The sequence below is a fragment of the Emydura macquarii genome, unplaced genomic scaffold (assembly GCF_026122565.2).
Source record: "Emydura macquarii macquarii isolate MOO-44397 ecotype Brisbane River unplaced genomic scaffold, CSIRO-AGI_Emac_v2 contig_1229, whole genome shotgun sequence".
NCBI lineage: Eukaryota > Metazoa > Chordata > Testudines > Chelidae > Emydura > Emydura macquarii.
Genome location: NW_027131366.1, coordinates 1,148,984 through 1,165,057, shown reverse-complemented (window position 1 = coordinate 1,165,057; position 16,074 = coordinate 1,148,984). Strand labels below are relative to the sequence as shown.

The 16,074-nt window shown below is 39.2% G+C and overlaps 1 protein-coding gene across 1 annotated transcript in view; it reads right to left on the bottom strand.

The window, feature by feature from the left end:
• Positions 1-3,024: 3,024 nt before the first annotated feature.
• Positions 3,025-16,074, bottom strand: part of ITPK1 (inositol-tetrakisphosphate 1-kinase) — a 194,465-nt gene continuing 181,415 nt past the window's right edge. The window contains exons 9-10 of the mRNA XM_067547056.1: positions 15,248-15,410; positions 3,025-9,575 (exon numbers count right to left, since the gene is read on the bottom strand). Of these exons, the coding sequence (XP_067403157.1) occupies positions 9,253-9,575; positions 15,248-15,410 (486 nt within the window). The 3' untranslated portion in view covers positions 3,025-9,252. The remainder of the gene's footprint in view (positions 9,576-15,247; positions 15,411-16,074) is intronic.

The following is a 16,074-nucleotide window of genomic DNA, read 5'->3' as shown; positions in this document are numbered from 1 at the left end:
CTTAAGTCTAATTCTGTTTCCAGTCACTCTGATCCCCAGGAAGTTGGACAACTGTAATTATAACTAAGAACATAATTTAGGCCAAGAAATTCACAGAATTCTCTTGGTCTGCGGGCCAGATTCTAGCCTCAAGATACACATGTGCAACTTCAAACATTTCAGAGGGAGTGCCAGGGGTGTAACTGAGGACATATATTGTCCTCTAAGGGTCCCACTACACTACAATCACACACAGCCGGGTGTAGTATGCATGCCCATGTGCACATAACAAAGCTAGTGACAGGGTGGTGCATCATGCCAGCACTTATACCAGAGCCCCATCAGATTCTATAAAATAAACTTTTATCTTACAGTCACAAACACAATCTCTCACACATGACTTCATGCAGCAACATCTCACTGAGTCTGCACTGTGGCAGTCACACTACAGTTCTACAAGGGTTGAACTGCCCCATTCATCCCAAAGAGTGTTAACTCAAGCTTAATGACAACATAAAAAGGCCACTGCTACCACTATATCAAAGGCCTAGACAGATATGGCAACAGGGTTACATACTTAATTGATTAACATCATTTTAACAGACACATCCAGCTAATCTGGGATTGTGGATAAAGCTTAGGGAAAGTTATACCTTTTTTAAAACCTCCCAAGCCCAGCCATCTGATCCCCCAACCATCTATTACAATAAACCAAAAGGCAGGCTAAAACAACGTTCTGACCTGTGGCAGACACCTCTTTGCCTATGTTCCACACCCAGGTACAGTCTTGCATGTACCTTAGGCTCGTTAAGGAACACTGTGATGGTCACACAACAAACTGGATCTGTGTTTTACACAAATCAAGGTACAATTTTCTTGTAATCAGATATCCTCATTCAGTTGTTCCTAATATAGAGAGTGCTAATTCCCCACTGCCTGAGTAACAGCGCAATACATTTTTTAAAAGGTACAACCAGTACAATAAGTACTTTTGTTGTGATACACCATCTGTGACTCTAAAATCCCTTATTACTCTTTTTTTAATATGGATTTTTAGCTCACGATTTGAATTGCATTGCAATTAACCTCACTGGTTAGAGTCTATGATTTGTTTGGGTAAGCAGACCCTCATCATAATTTATGTTGCAGCAGTGCCTAGTTTCCATTCAAGACCAAGGCCCCACTGCATTAGGCACTGTATATGCATATCATGGGAGAGCCTGGAGTTTACATTATAGATAGGCAAGACAGACAAAGGATGGGAGAGGAAAGAGACACAGGGAGGGTAAGTGACTTGCCTAAGGCCATACACATTAGAAATAGACCCCCAAGACTAATAATCTCTAGTCCAATGCTCTATCTGTTAGCTATCAGGGTCATCTCAATTATGAAAATGATCTTAGAGAAGAAATCAGAGGCATTCCACAGAAATTATCCTAAAATCTTATAGGCTATTGGAGAACTATAGCTTTCACATAGGATTTTTGCTGTAAACCATCCAATGAAGTTCTTAGCAGAGATTATAAATTCTTTGGGTAAGGACTGTGTGTTTGTGTGGATAGTGCCTAAAACAATGCAGGTGCTATTAGAATACAAGTATAATAATAATTTCTATGAATGGTTCAAAAAATCCATAAAAAGGTAGTATTTTCTATTAAATTTGACATGAGCTTTCTATAATGATAGCATCAACAGAGATAATTAGTTTATTGCCACTGGGAAATCTATAGAAGGAAGAATAAATGTTGTTTTGAGAGAATCCTACAAGGTTCATAAGGCTAGGGAGAATTCAATTTTCTTTTTTTAGTTTTATAATTTTGATGGATAATATTATTTATTTTTAAGCATTTTGTTTGATTTTTATCAATTTAAATTTTCACAGTTGTGGGAAATTATGGGTGGTGTCAGACATTCGGAAGCCAGACAATAGTTATTTAATAACACTCAATGTTGTGACTCAAAAAGTTAAAGTTTTATAACTATTAAAACACAAAATTTTTAACATCACATTTCAAAATATACAAGTAAAAATCCTTAAATCAGACTCTAAATTCTCAAGCAGCATTTTTCCTACTCTGTCAAAGTAAATTTTGATAATCATCAGTGGAAAATTTTTGGCCAATTTGTGTGTCGAAAACATTTACATATAAAAGTTAAATCCTTCAAAGCCTAAAGATATATATCTTTTTAACAAAGTAAAAAGGAATAAACATTATTTAGAATTCAGTGGATTTCCTCCCTCTGAATAGAACTATTTTAAAGCTATAGTAGAAGACCAAAAAAAGTCAGTATTTGCTGACTGTTGCCACAGATGGTCTAAGAATACTCTGTTTTAAGAAGAAGAAGAAATGGAGGTAAACTAAGACACCAGTATGGAGCAGTAACTGTCGGTAAATACTCATTTTTTAAATGGGGACCAGTTATATTGGACAGTGTCCCATTAATTCACCAATTAAGGGGCTCATACTTGTAGAATAAACTGAAAAGTACCCAAGGAAATAAGACTTTTGACTTTATTTCATGTCAGTCCTTGTTCACGTTTGTATTCAGAGCCGTGTTTAAACAATATTTGCTGCTTAGCAATGTTGTAACATCCCTGCCAGCATGTACAGGGATTTTTTTCTTCTGGACAAATTGTGCTATTCATTACTTAATGCCCAGGACTTATAACATGCTTCTCAGACCACAAATTTCATCTCTACTATGATCCAGGGAAAACCACACTAGAGCACCACTAATCAACAACCATACTTAAAACACAGTGGTAGCTAACATGGCTGACTGTACTGAGGGCCAAACCTCAGTGAAATTTGATGTATATCCTGTTTTCATACCAGTCTTACTGGGGGGGGAAAAATCTCTCTCCTTTGCAAGACTAATAAAAGTAAGTCCACAATTATCAATCAGAATAACTGGAAGTTTGGAAGGGAAAGAAGATACTTCGATGTGAAAATCTAAACCTGCAGGTGAGTTTCCCATAACAATCCTTCATAAACCCCCACACATACACGCTAGCCATTCATTAACAGAACACAGAATAAGAGATGTTGTAAGGCATTTATTTCATTATGTGTTGGAAAGGGACAGCTGTGTCTCCAAAACAGTTACAGAAATAACAATACAATATGTACTGCATATTACTCTACTGTTAAAATCAAAATATTGTCCATCACAGGTGCCTGGCAAATGAAGAAAAGGGATAAGTTGAAATAAATGGTATCAGAGAGAACAAAGCACCATCTTCATCGTCATCATCACATGTATTCAGTCATGCAATAGAAGAAAAAGCCAAGGAGTAAATACTTTTGGTTTTTACAGTAAGCCATGAATTTTTCTCTTTTATATATTTATATACAAATTAAGTACAAAACTGGTTTTATTTTTCATAAGTCATCTGTGAACAGGACTGAAGCAAATCACAAAAACATATACTTGTTAACACTATAAAGCTCGCTCATGTGTGGACATTATTGTACTTGTGAAACGCTGCACAAAAAAAATGGTCCCAAAAACTGGTGGCTTTGGACTGGAGACACTAAATTTTAAACATGCCTAGGAGGACAACAAAGGGAGTACTCAGCTCCATTCGCACATGAAGGAATTTTTTTTTTTTTTTAAAAGATGTAGGATTCTAAAGGATTATTTGTAAGGAGAATGACTCCATTTCAGTGGGACGTGTGGTTCTCACAGGGATATGCAGGAGCCATGTAAAATACCAAAGAAATGAGCCAAAGAAATAAATAATTAAAAAAATACTTCTAATACTTTTTTTGTTTTGTTTTTTAACAGCACTGACTTTTTACAAGAGATAAACAACTCTCTCATTCTTTTGGGCTGCTAACATCTCAAACATAGGCATCACTATTTTATACTTACATATATGCGTCCTTTTATAATTGTATATGCGTAGATATATATGCCTTTTCACATAAAAGGTTGTTAAATTAATTTATATCTGCAAACTACAGTAGAAAGAATGGAAGATAAAGAAAATACAATGTGGATTTCCTTAAAACAATTAACAGGAAGATCTGATTTCCATGCGCTCTATTCATTAGCAATTATGGCTGATTCTGGGGTTTCCACCGACTTCCTGAGCACCAATGAAACAAACAGCTCATCAGGAGCCCCAAGCCAGCAAAGGGGTTTGGATTTTTTTTTTATTCACCATCCCTCCCCTATGCAAATAATGACAAGTTGGCTCAAGCCACAGTTCCAAGTCTGATGGTGTCACATCTCTCTCACTCAGTCAGACACACACACACACACGATCATCTTATAGTGAAGTTTGTCATCGTTCCACTACAGAAAAGTGTCACAGCAAGCGGAGGTTCAGTATAAATCAAACAGCAACCACAACACTGCTGTGTGTTGGAATATTTCATAACTTTCACTCTACTATAGATTTCACTGCACTATTTAGAACTAGATTCACTTAGACATATTTTAAACCTCTGGAACCACAAGAGCCTATTGAATCTAGTGAACATATGAACAGACACATGCAGTCATGAGTTCAGCTTTTGATGGCCTGGATCCATAGACTGGGTGGGGAAATGAAGGTGCAGAAGGATCTATTCTGGTGAGTACATCCCTATGACATTAGTATTAAAGCAGCAGGTACAAATCAACAAGCTAATCTGGGAGAGAGAGAGAGCGCGCACGAGTGTGAGCTTGTGTAAAAGGAGATTATTTTAAAGGAAACATTTTAATTTAAACTGAATGTTTTCTTCAACTTCTAATTTTTAAAAAGTGTTGCAATACTGTGAATAATTTACATGTAAAGGCTACAAAAACTACAGCAATTGCTAAAAAAGGAAGGGAAAAGAAAAAATTGGCAAGGGTAATGCAAATAAGTTACTGCAAACTACAGTAGGCACAGGGATAACTGTGGAACTATGTACTAGAGTTTATTCATTACAAAAACAAAAGTTTTTCTGCACAGCTGTGAAGGTTTAGGGCTGCTAGCTAGTTTGAAAAAAACCTGACCTGCTTGACACACTTGTGAAGTTTACCTAAAAATTAAGAAGTCTGGAAAGGCTCAAAGATTATTTTTTCCAGTGACATTGAAAGCTTTTGGCCAATTTTACTCTGTTGCTTTTGGCTGTATCTTGATGCTAATTTCTGTGCAAAACACCAATTGAATGTTTCATGCTTGGATATAGTCCTAAATTATCTGAAGAATTTGGGGTCTTATCTTGGGAAATCTTTCGCACCTGCAACTCCCACTGAAGTCTTAGGGTCAGGCCCTTAATATGTATTCACCTACTTAAAACAAAACAAAAAACAAACTTATCACTGGTTTTGTGTCTGTGCAACCTGTTGCAGAAGATTACTTCTATGTAGAAGTGTGCATGCATTTGGAACTGGGATCTTTGAACCACTTTATCATTCAGATTTTAAAAAAGCCTAGATTTACAAATCAACAGTCTATGAACTACAAGATGCGTCCTATACATCAGCCAGCCCCATCAGTCAGCATCTAAAACACATAGGTTTTGTATACCCAGACATGTGGATAAAACAAAAGGAAAAATGCCATAGTCCAAGTGTACGCTCTATTTCACTAACCATAACTACTGATCATCATCATAGTTAAGTTGCATTTTAAAATTGGACTTTAAATATAGCAGTACATAACTTCTGAATGATTTGATATAGCCATTACAAACCAAAGCATAATGTGGCAAAGCCAGGTGGTCGGGTGGATACATGGTAACGGCTTTCCATTACAAGCTACTGTAATACCATGCAAGTGTTCTTTATATAGCGGCAAATTTTGATCTTTCAATTGCAAAACTATCATTGGCTTCAAAGGGTCCAAGACTTTGACCTTCACAGTCAATTCTGCTCCATTTAAACACGAGTAAACGTGGAGAAATGCCAATTAAGTTAATGGTGTTACTGCGGATTTACAACAGTTAACGAAACAGAATTTGGCCCATTTTGGGTAACAGCTGACCATTCTAATTACCAGGGAAATGATATCAGTCCATACAATGATAAGTATCTAAACATCTGAAACCACAACAGAGCCTCACTAATTCACACACCCTATAATTCACATACAAAAATGGCAGTCTCTCCCCTAATTCTCAGGAAAGTTTTAATAGCAAGGGCACTCTAGTGAGGTTTAATATTACTAAGACTCCATTACTTTTACATGATATGCTATAGAACATTAACTCTTTTACTATGAAGCATAATCATAACCAAAAGTAGTCTACATTGCCAAATAAGACACTGATTCAGCAAACACTTAAGCATGTTTAAAGTTACGCCTGTGTTTAAGTGTTTTACTGAATAGGGATGGACTTAAGCACATGCTTGAATGCCTTTACACTGAAGTAATCTTGGGTTTTTCACTGCATTTTTCAAGTACTCAGTACAAATTTCAATAGTTCATCATTGGTCTCCCAGCTGTTCACGTGAATTAGCAAAGGTCTACTGTGTGTGCCAATCTGCAGAAACACATCAATATTATAGTTACATGATATTTATCCGGAAATCCCATTGTAATGCTATATCATTAAAGAATATTTGCATGATATTTGTATCCAGTAAATTAAAGCAATGCCAATAAACTAGATAAATAAAAATAAATTATAGAATTTGTGGAAAGACACTGTCAGGGATCATGCTAGTGGAACTAAGCTTATTTGCTAATTATTGCCAAGGTCTGGATTATATTTAAATAGGTAAGGTATTTTGTAAGACTTCAGAGCATTACAAAATAAACTTTTAACAATCATTTGTAAACAAGTGTAAAATGCACAATTGTATTTCAGTAGTTTATTTTGGAGAAATAAAGCAGTGCAAAATAGGCCAACCAAAATTCAGAAGGCAGCCAGGAAAATAAATTCTTATTCAATGTTATAACTAGGAAACAGCATACAGACATTTGAACTAGATCCAACACGCGATTCATGACATGTAAACACAGTTAGTTTGAAAGGTCTCATGTTACTAAACCATATTAAGCATCACTTCTTTTCCTCCTCCACCATCCATTAAAAAATTTCCATTTTAATAAAGGAAGCAAATGGCAAATCTATAAACATTCCACCCGCCAGCTACACAAGAATCCCATACAAAAATACACACTGGTGGGTTCCTTCCTGAGGGCATCTTGGTTGTACATGAAACATAAAAAGATTTTAAAAAACCTTTAGGTGTCCATTTTATTTCAATCATGGCTTTAGGAAAGTTTGGTCAATCATGAACATTTTATAAGCCCTTAACTATAGCTATCCAACTCACTCCTACCTCTGCCACCCAGGACCTGCAACATGCAGCAAACTGTGGGATTCAGCACTTATTCAGCAGCCTCAAAGCGTACTAGAGTTGTGATTGGTGCCCAATTCAGAATTGATTTGTACACAAATCCAGGAACTTTGCTGTATTTGTGTTCATACAAATCTGACTCTGAAATCCAAGAACAAGATGAATGACATTCCTTATGGAAAAATCTCATAGAATTTAACAGAAATTGGTAACCTTTCTATAAGGTTTTTGTTATTGGGTTGGGGGGGCGAGAAGGATGAGTGATTTTTATAGGACCCTATTAAATGCTATAGGACTTCTCCATGAGGGATGGCCATCACCAGGTGGCAGTGAGCACTTTTCCAAAGGTTTGTCTCATTGCTCCCTCCACTACCCTAAGGTGGTATCTCATCCCTTACCTGCTCTTCCCCCCCTCCCGGCTATCCAATACTAGAATAGTTGGCACCAAGGTTCTATGGTGATGAGTGCTCTATAAATGCTTTAGACAGAAAAACATGGAATCGTTACATCCTGGAACTTAGCTAAGGTGAAGCTTTCTTAACAGCATCTCCTTGAACATATCTTAGGGACTATATAAAGATGGAAAGGCCATGAGCCCCACCAAAATTATAAGTATGCTTGAAACCTGCTCTTAGCAGCAGCTGATTGGGTTACTTCCGGTTTAGTGTTCACGATTGATAAAAGCTGCAGGAAATTTGAAAGGACAGAAGATGCTGCCATGTTGAAAGAAGAAAACATACATTTTAGTTTTACTACGGTATCTCCACTGTTATGTATGATCAGACTGTGCTACAGTTCACAAACGAGTACACTTATAATTTACCTACATAGCCTCGTCTGGCAGCCTCAGATAGTACCAGTCTCTAAACCAGAAGAACTGTCACAGATCACTAACTTACATGAAACCCTGCTTTACCCAATTTTGCCTATGTTCAGTCACTGTTGAGAGCAATGATTTATGCATAGCCATGTATTAACAGAGAACAGTGGCTAGAAATCTGAATTACACATTTATTCACGGGATATGCAAGGCTGATGTACTACTCTATGAAAGTAAAAGAAGATCTATTTGCTGGCCCTCTAGCAGAGCATTCCGAGGCTTTGCCTCAGTGAAATGCAAGGACAATTATATTCTTAGCTAAAGAATGAGCTGAAACTACTTTAGGGTCTTATGGCCAGCCAAAAGTACAGAGGGCAGTGTTTTATCTACCAAGACACTCAACTCCCGCCAGTAGTATGCACTCTTTGCTTTTCAAACTCAAGCCTTGCTGGATCAGAAAAGATTCTTTATTGCCATGGTAGCATTCTTGTGGCAAAACAGAATTTGAAGGTGCCTTCATCTTAAACAATTTGGTTCAAGGAAGAGAAGCCCAGAGTTGAAACTGTAATCTCCACCTCAGTTTCAAACAGGAGGGTAGCTGCGATCTGTTCTGATCAATCAAATAAGGTGCAGCCCTTGTACTGCCCTCAGCAAGTTACCACTGAAGCTCTGGCTCAGTTAAAGTTTGGGCACACTTGTTTTGCTGACACTAAAGCTTTGTTACATTTTTTTTCCAAGGGCCCAGCTGGAAAGAGGGAATGGAAAGTACTCTGGAAAGATGAAAATCTCTAGTATTGTCACATTCATGTGCGCCATGTCAACCATGATTCTTTCCAATTCCATGAGGTCTGATTTTAAAATGCTGGTCATTGGTGATGACAAAATCTAAAACAAAACAAAAAACAAACACAAAAGCAACCCTCCCACATTAAGGTCTAGTGTTAATAACACAAGCATGTGCAAGCTCACTACAGATTTGCAACTGGAATCAGATGAAATGTATCCGGATCATTTTTCTTCCCCACTCCTTTTCAGATAATTTCATCAACAAATTAGGTTAAATCAATGGAAATTTGTTTGTTTAGTAGTTGTATTGTTACAGCCTACTCTGATTCTAGGACCGTGATTTGACTCCCCACGGCTTTTCCTCAGTTCATGGCGCTGTCTGGCTATTGAGAGGAAGCTTTCGTTGCCAAGGTGGCAACGCAGTGCTGCTGAAAGCTGGGGGACACTGCAGAGTTGCAGCCTAGTCTCTGGTGCTGCAGCTTTACTGAGCTGTTGGTCTCACTTTCCACAATCCAGGAGGAGTCTTTTCCCACCACGCTTCGGCAGCCTGTACTAGCACAGCATGTCCTCTCTCCCACTATGCCGCTGGTCTGCTCAGCCAGGAGTTTGCTGAGGTTTAGCTGGGTCACCTCCGGTGTCTGGCCCTGCAGGACAGCAGCTATGTGGTTCAGGAGGTCTGTGAAGAACTCTGCAACACCCTCATAACCTGAGAAAGGGAGAAAAGCAATTCCGTCATTTCCATCTTTCCATTTCACTGGCCTTCTGTACAAATCTCCCTTCTCTCACTCCTTTCTCTGCACACACAAGGCCCAATGATAAAAAGTGGCCTTTATTTTTCTGGGCACAATTTTGAGCACACAACTGATTGCATAGGCAAATATTAAGACAGATACTTGACCACACCCTCAAATAAGCGAGTAAAGTATTTACATATTAACTAACTGCAGACGCAAAACTCCACCTCCCACACCCCACAAATAGATATCTGAGTGATGCTCTTAAAAATGGCTCTCCCCTCCCACCCATTACTTTATGTCTAGTTGTGATGTTTCTAAGGAAAATTATTCAGTGACCGGACATAATCTAGTCTGGTTGATTGTAAAGTCTCATGTGCGACTAAAACAACAAGGTGTTTGTAAAGTTGCAGCAAAGAGACTGCAGTAAGTTCTCTTTACTTTTCTGTAGAAATTATATTAACTTAGGTTTAAATATTTTAATGAGGTGAACTGTGTTTTCTCTCAGTTCAAGCTCTGATTTCTGCTTCCCTCGTTGTTTCTGTTTTTCTATTTTATCCATCCCCAATTCCACTTTTACCCCTAAATTACAGACTATTTGGGACAATATTAACTAACTCGTGTCACCTGATTTCCAAATCTTTCTATGAAGACTCCTTCTCAAGTACAATTACCTTGAGGGGATGGTCCAAGGCACCCTGTAGAAATTCCTCACACAAACTTCAATTGTGGATATTTCACAGAGCAATTGGACTGGCCTTCCAGATTACAGAAAATGCACTTTATGAACTTTCCATTCATGCTTGTCTAACCTAATCCAATGAGGTATTTATATCACGTTCCCCTCTGTGATGCTATATGCCAATGTTAGGGCAATGCTAAACCCAAATCAATGGGGATGTATTATTTAGAAACATAAATCTTTCATTTAAAACCTGAAACCTGGCAAGCAATTACTCAAACCAATATTGGTCTAATAGTTGGAGGGACAAAATACTGAAATTTAAGAACTGTCTGTGCATGGGAAGGATTCCTTTATTGTAAAAGATTCACATTACATAGTTTAACAGAAACACCATTATGGTCTTCTGGATAAACAAAATTGGCCAAATCCTGGGAGATTACTTAGATTATAAACTCTTTTGGAAAGGGACTGTCTTTTTGTTCTGTGTTTGTACAGTGCCCAGCACAATTGGGTCCTGGTCTATGACTGTTTCTTTATATTATATATAAGAAAGGAAAAAAAGAAAAGCATTGAACTTTTAGTATCTTGAATGTCAGCTGCAGGTGGTCAGAACCTTTATTTCAATTGTAAGGTCTTGGGAGCAGGGTCTATGTATGTTTGTACAATGCCTAGCACCGAGTCAGTAGGTGATATCGTAATGTTATTATAATAATAAGATCAAGGATTTTGACTAATTTTTTTACATTTAGAAGTGCAGAATTACATAACAGCCAATTTCATCTATCAAATACATGACATGTTTTAAAAAGGCTAAATACATATTTTAATGATTACTAGAAGTTATTGCAGGCTACTGTGTAAATAACTAATATTTTTAAAATTTCTTATGAAGCCCATTCACAGGGCACTGTGAAATCAGAGCAAAGAGAGCATGAAATGAGTAAATATAGATTTAAAACATCTGTAACCACGTGGGTACAAGGTAGAGCAGTAAAAGGAGGGAAAGCTCTCAAGCATTTATATTTTTAATCTCCTTCCCTTTTAAAAAAACCCCTATCAGAATAAAAATACTACTACATACTGAAAAATGTACGCTAAAACCAGTATTTATAAATTGAATGTGTGAACCGATAGTTACTTATATAGCACCTTGTTTTTGGTTTTAGAGAGCAGCTACAAATTCTCATATGCTACTTTGATACCGCAAGTAATATGCTGTGCATTATCTAACATAGTAGCTTTTATAATTCTGTTTTCTTAGCAACTTGGAGGACATTTAAAAAAATTCAACCCACTTAATGACAAAGTGCCAGGCCACCAACACTAACCATCACCCTGTATTCATGAGTCAGAGCCTAGCTGAGACTGTTAGAAATCACAGGAGTCATGGAATCCCAATGTCTGTCACAGGAAGTTTGTCTCAGTTTTCTTGCTTATGTAAAAAAAACAAAACCAAAAAAACAACACCCCCCCACAGGATTAGCCTTTAAATCTACTCAGTGTGCTTCAAATCCCTTAGGTAAGCCATCTCCATAGTAACAGCTTTAACTGCAGAGATGAAATCCATAGTGCCCTTGGGTGTTTTGTACATGCTCAGTTAGAACAAAATCAGGTCTATTAGGACTACACAAGACAAACTCACAAGGAAGTTGCTCTCAGTGTTTAATGGCCATAGGACACAGACAGCTATTAACTTCAGCATGAGACATTATTAACAACTGTACACTCAACTTTATTAACAATTTCCTCTGAAACAGCAATCTGCAGCATCTATCTAGAGATTAAAATGAATGCTGCTAGGTCATTCAGAGTTAACCACACATGGTATATAAAGGAGGTTGTGTTGGAGAGGGAAGGAAAACTCCATCATGGTTAAACACTATGACTATAATGCCTCTGAGTCCGTACAAAAGAACCCTGCACACAGTCACAGTCAAGTTGCTTGGTGGTGTTCGCTGACTCTGCTGCTGCAGCTATTTTAACAAGACAATTGGGGGAAGGACTGCACAATTATATTCAGGCAATTCTGTGGAAGGATGACTTAATTAAGTTCGAAGAAATTTTAAGCAGCTGGGATGGGGTTTATGTTGCACCAAGGATAGTGGTAAGACATACTTTTTATAAGTCATGATGTACAGAATCTTCAGGTCATTCTCAGTCCTCTAAGTGGGTGCAACTCCCCTGAAATCCATTCAAATCAATGTAGTGGCACCTGTTTACATGAGGTCTGAATTTGGCCTTATGTGGGAATGGAGTGAAAATGCTGGGTGTAAGTGGATAATATCAATGTTCAGTATCACCTCATTGAATATAGGAAGGAAATCCACACAGAAATAGAGATGGGGCTGACTCAGCAATCCAAGTTCCCTGTCCTGAACTTTGGGGGCGTTCAGATTCAGATCTAGATTTGGAGACCTGGGCTTGTGTCTGCACAGCTCTGGGAAATGATTAATATTCCCAAGCTAATATTGCAAATGCTGTGGGCCTGGTTTTTAAAAGGTTATCTTCAATTATGCATATCCAATGTTGAGTATCCATTTTTTGTGCATGGTCACCTAAGCACACAGGAGAGGACAGTCATTGCCTATGGTGTTGACAGAATGTTCACACACACAAAATGCACTTATCCAGATAGAACTGACACACTCAATTCCCGCCTAATGCACGTGGATTCTATACTTTGCACATGCAGGCGATAATGCACATGATGAATGTACACAAAATTCCACAGAGGCAAACAGAAACCAGGTTAAGGCAACATTATGAAAGCTTTTGCTGCCTCAGATCCTGGCACCATAATAATCACATGCTACCTGACCTTTAGCTAGCATTGAAGATCTCAGCGTGTAACCACAGCCAAGTCCAAACCAGTCAGTTTTCTGCAGCCCAGGACAGACAGTAGGCAACATTCATTTTTAAAGTTTGTTGAGAGAGGGACTATGACTGAAGCAGATGACGGATGACGTCCTCCTATGGATACATCTGCTCCAAACTGATTATGTTAAATCAGTCCCAAGATCATAGCAATGGCTTGGGGAAGTGACAGATTTCAATGAACTTTGAATCTGGTTGCAACAGCAGCAGTAGGAATCAGGTCAGGGGACTGACTGACCCAGGCTTTGGCCTGGCCTGCCCTATCTTACCATCTGCAATTATACTGAGAAGAGTATGAGCCCTTCTTAAAGGAACCACACACACCTCCACTGAGTGTAACAAACAAATGGCCAGGTTTGGAAGCCACTACACCTGCACGGGTCTAGCCTACCCCAATTTCCATCTCCACCAGGTGAAACAACATCAGGAGAAGAGGAAAGGAACCCCTTAAAGTTCACCTATCCACTCTCAGCAGTAGGTGTGAGAGAACAAAGCACACTGCTAGTGCAAATTGTCAGCAACTCCATTAGGGAGGGCAGGGTGCCAGCTTCTCATTAGAAAGCTTTGGTGAGGCCTTTGTTGAGGAAAGCAGCTGCTGGAGATGACTGTAGTGGTCTGTGCCTTTAAGGGAGCTGGCACTGGTAGTCACCCGGCAGTGCAGCAGTCTGGGTCCAGTTGTGGTACTTGAAGACTGGGCTGCAAGTGAATGGCAACAAAATATTCTTCGGTGGAACCTTCCAGGTTGTGCGTTTGTGCGAGCTGCCTCCACGCCTGATACGGTGCTAGCTACTGAACAAGAGATGTTACACTGACAGTCCGGTTAATTGCAAGCCAGTGTTGCACAGGGACAAGAACTATCATGACACCAAGATTCCTCCGATTGCCTTGATCCTTGTCAATCTGGGCACAAGTCAGATGTATGGGGCAGAAACTGCATCTGTGGCAGGAGGAGCTGATCTTCCCCATGCAATGGATGAGGATTGGGTGTCCAGCCTGATACTGTGATCCATTAACTTCCTTCAGTGCTATTGCCCATGGGGTGCTGCTGACTCATTTGCAGACTGTAGGGAGGAGGAGTAAGACAGTTCTCAGTGGCTCAAATTCCTTCCTTGATGAGCACTCCCAGAGGACAGTGCTGGGCAGCTGCTCTTTAACCCCAGGGGCATTGTCCAGTGGAAGTTCCATAGGGCTCCCTCTTGTCTCCTCAATTGCTCAAAGTGTATGAGTCCAATGGGAGGGTCAGTAAAGAGGATGGGCTATGGGGCTCTCTATATGCTACAAGACTCCAGCTCACCTGACACAGACAGTGCAGTCAGTGCCAGTGGCAAGGTGAGATTGGGGCATGGATGAAAGACATAACAGTATTAATGATCACCTATTTCAGTGTTCAATTATTTCAACTTGCCAGGATACTGAACTAGATGGGACTACTGCTCTGATACACTACAGCAATTTCTGTGCAAGTAGGATTCCAGCATCTTTCCTATATATATTACTTCCCAGTCATGGCTCCTAATTCCCCACAAAAAAGGTAGCTTTTAAATGTATTGCATATGGACAGATTTTTCATGAGAACATAGCTGATTGAGGGTTGGAAGTTTCCAAAACAAGCAATGTCTAAAAGAGTGCCATCTTGGGAACCTGCTTAAAATGGAACACACTGCAGCCACCCCCACCTTTATTGCTAGGGTGCACCCTTGAGAGATCAGGTCCTGGTACACAATGCACCAGTGGCCTTCCATGTGACTATATATGAAGTACCGCAAGCCGAGATCTGAAGGGGCCTGCATGGAAGTGTGTGGCAGCCATGGAATACCATTGGTCAGCGGGCCACACTTTGCCCATCCTTGGCCTACAGCTCAAATTACAGCATGTGCTCTTGAAATGTTAGATTATAGATCCATTGCCACTGCTGGACTGAATGGTGTCCTGTGATCAGGCAGGATAATCTGCCTTCTGCTATACCGTTTCTTACTCTGGGAGGCAGAAATCAGAGTGATCTCCATTGAACAGCAATACCACTTCACACAAAACACATGGCATGGCATCCACACAGTTTGGTGAAAGTTGAAAAGCTTCTCTTACCTGGGAATGCATTGATATCAATGACTGCATGCTGGCCGGTCTGATTGTTAATGATAATGTCAATCCCAAAGAGGGAAACCCCGAGAGCCTGCCTCAGTGCCTTGGAGATCTCCCGGATGACGTCATCATTTGGCCGTTCAAACACACCTTCGATTTTATCAAGCTACAGTGAAAAAGACAAAGAGAAACCACTGAGGGGCTCTGAACCGGGCTCTCTCTTTAGTTTGCGTGCTGATTTACAGAGCTTCCCCATTCCATATTCTCTAGATCCAACTGCAGGGAGGCTAATTGCATGAAAGAAAGAATCCACAGGAGCTTTTCTTGTGATTCAGCATGCTATATACATCAAAAGTTAGGCTCTTCCATTGTACCCAGTGGGCCTGATTCTCTAATTGTTACACTGGTTTCACACCAGTATAACTCCATGGAAATCAATGGATACATACACCAGCACAAAACTGAATGAAGAATTAGGCCCAGTATCTTAAATATTAGACACACATTTTAAAATGAAAAGAAAACTGCAGCCCCTACTCCTGCATTGCAGATATTCTGCCTTTCATCACATACTTTGATAAGCCAATCTAAAATTAACCTGCTTTAAGGGACTGATTAAAAGGTTGACAAGAATGAGTTACTTAACAGAAAGTATATCACTATTGTACTCAGTATTTTGTGGGATTGCCTAGGACAGTTGCCTAATAAGGGAGGTCTTTTGTATGGGTTTGAAGTCTCAGAGTTATTTTAGAACAGTTTATTATTAAGAGTGACTCGGGTCACTTGTGAATGTGAAATTTAATCTCTCTCATTCCTTAGCCAAGAGGTTG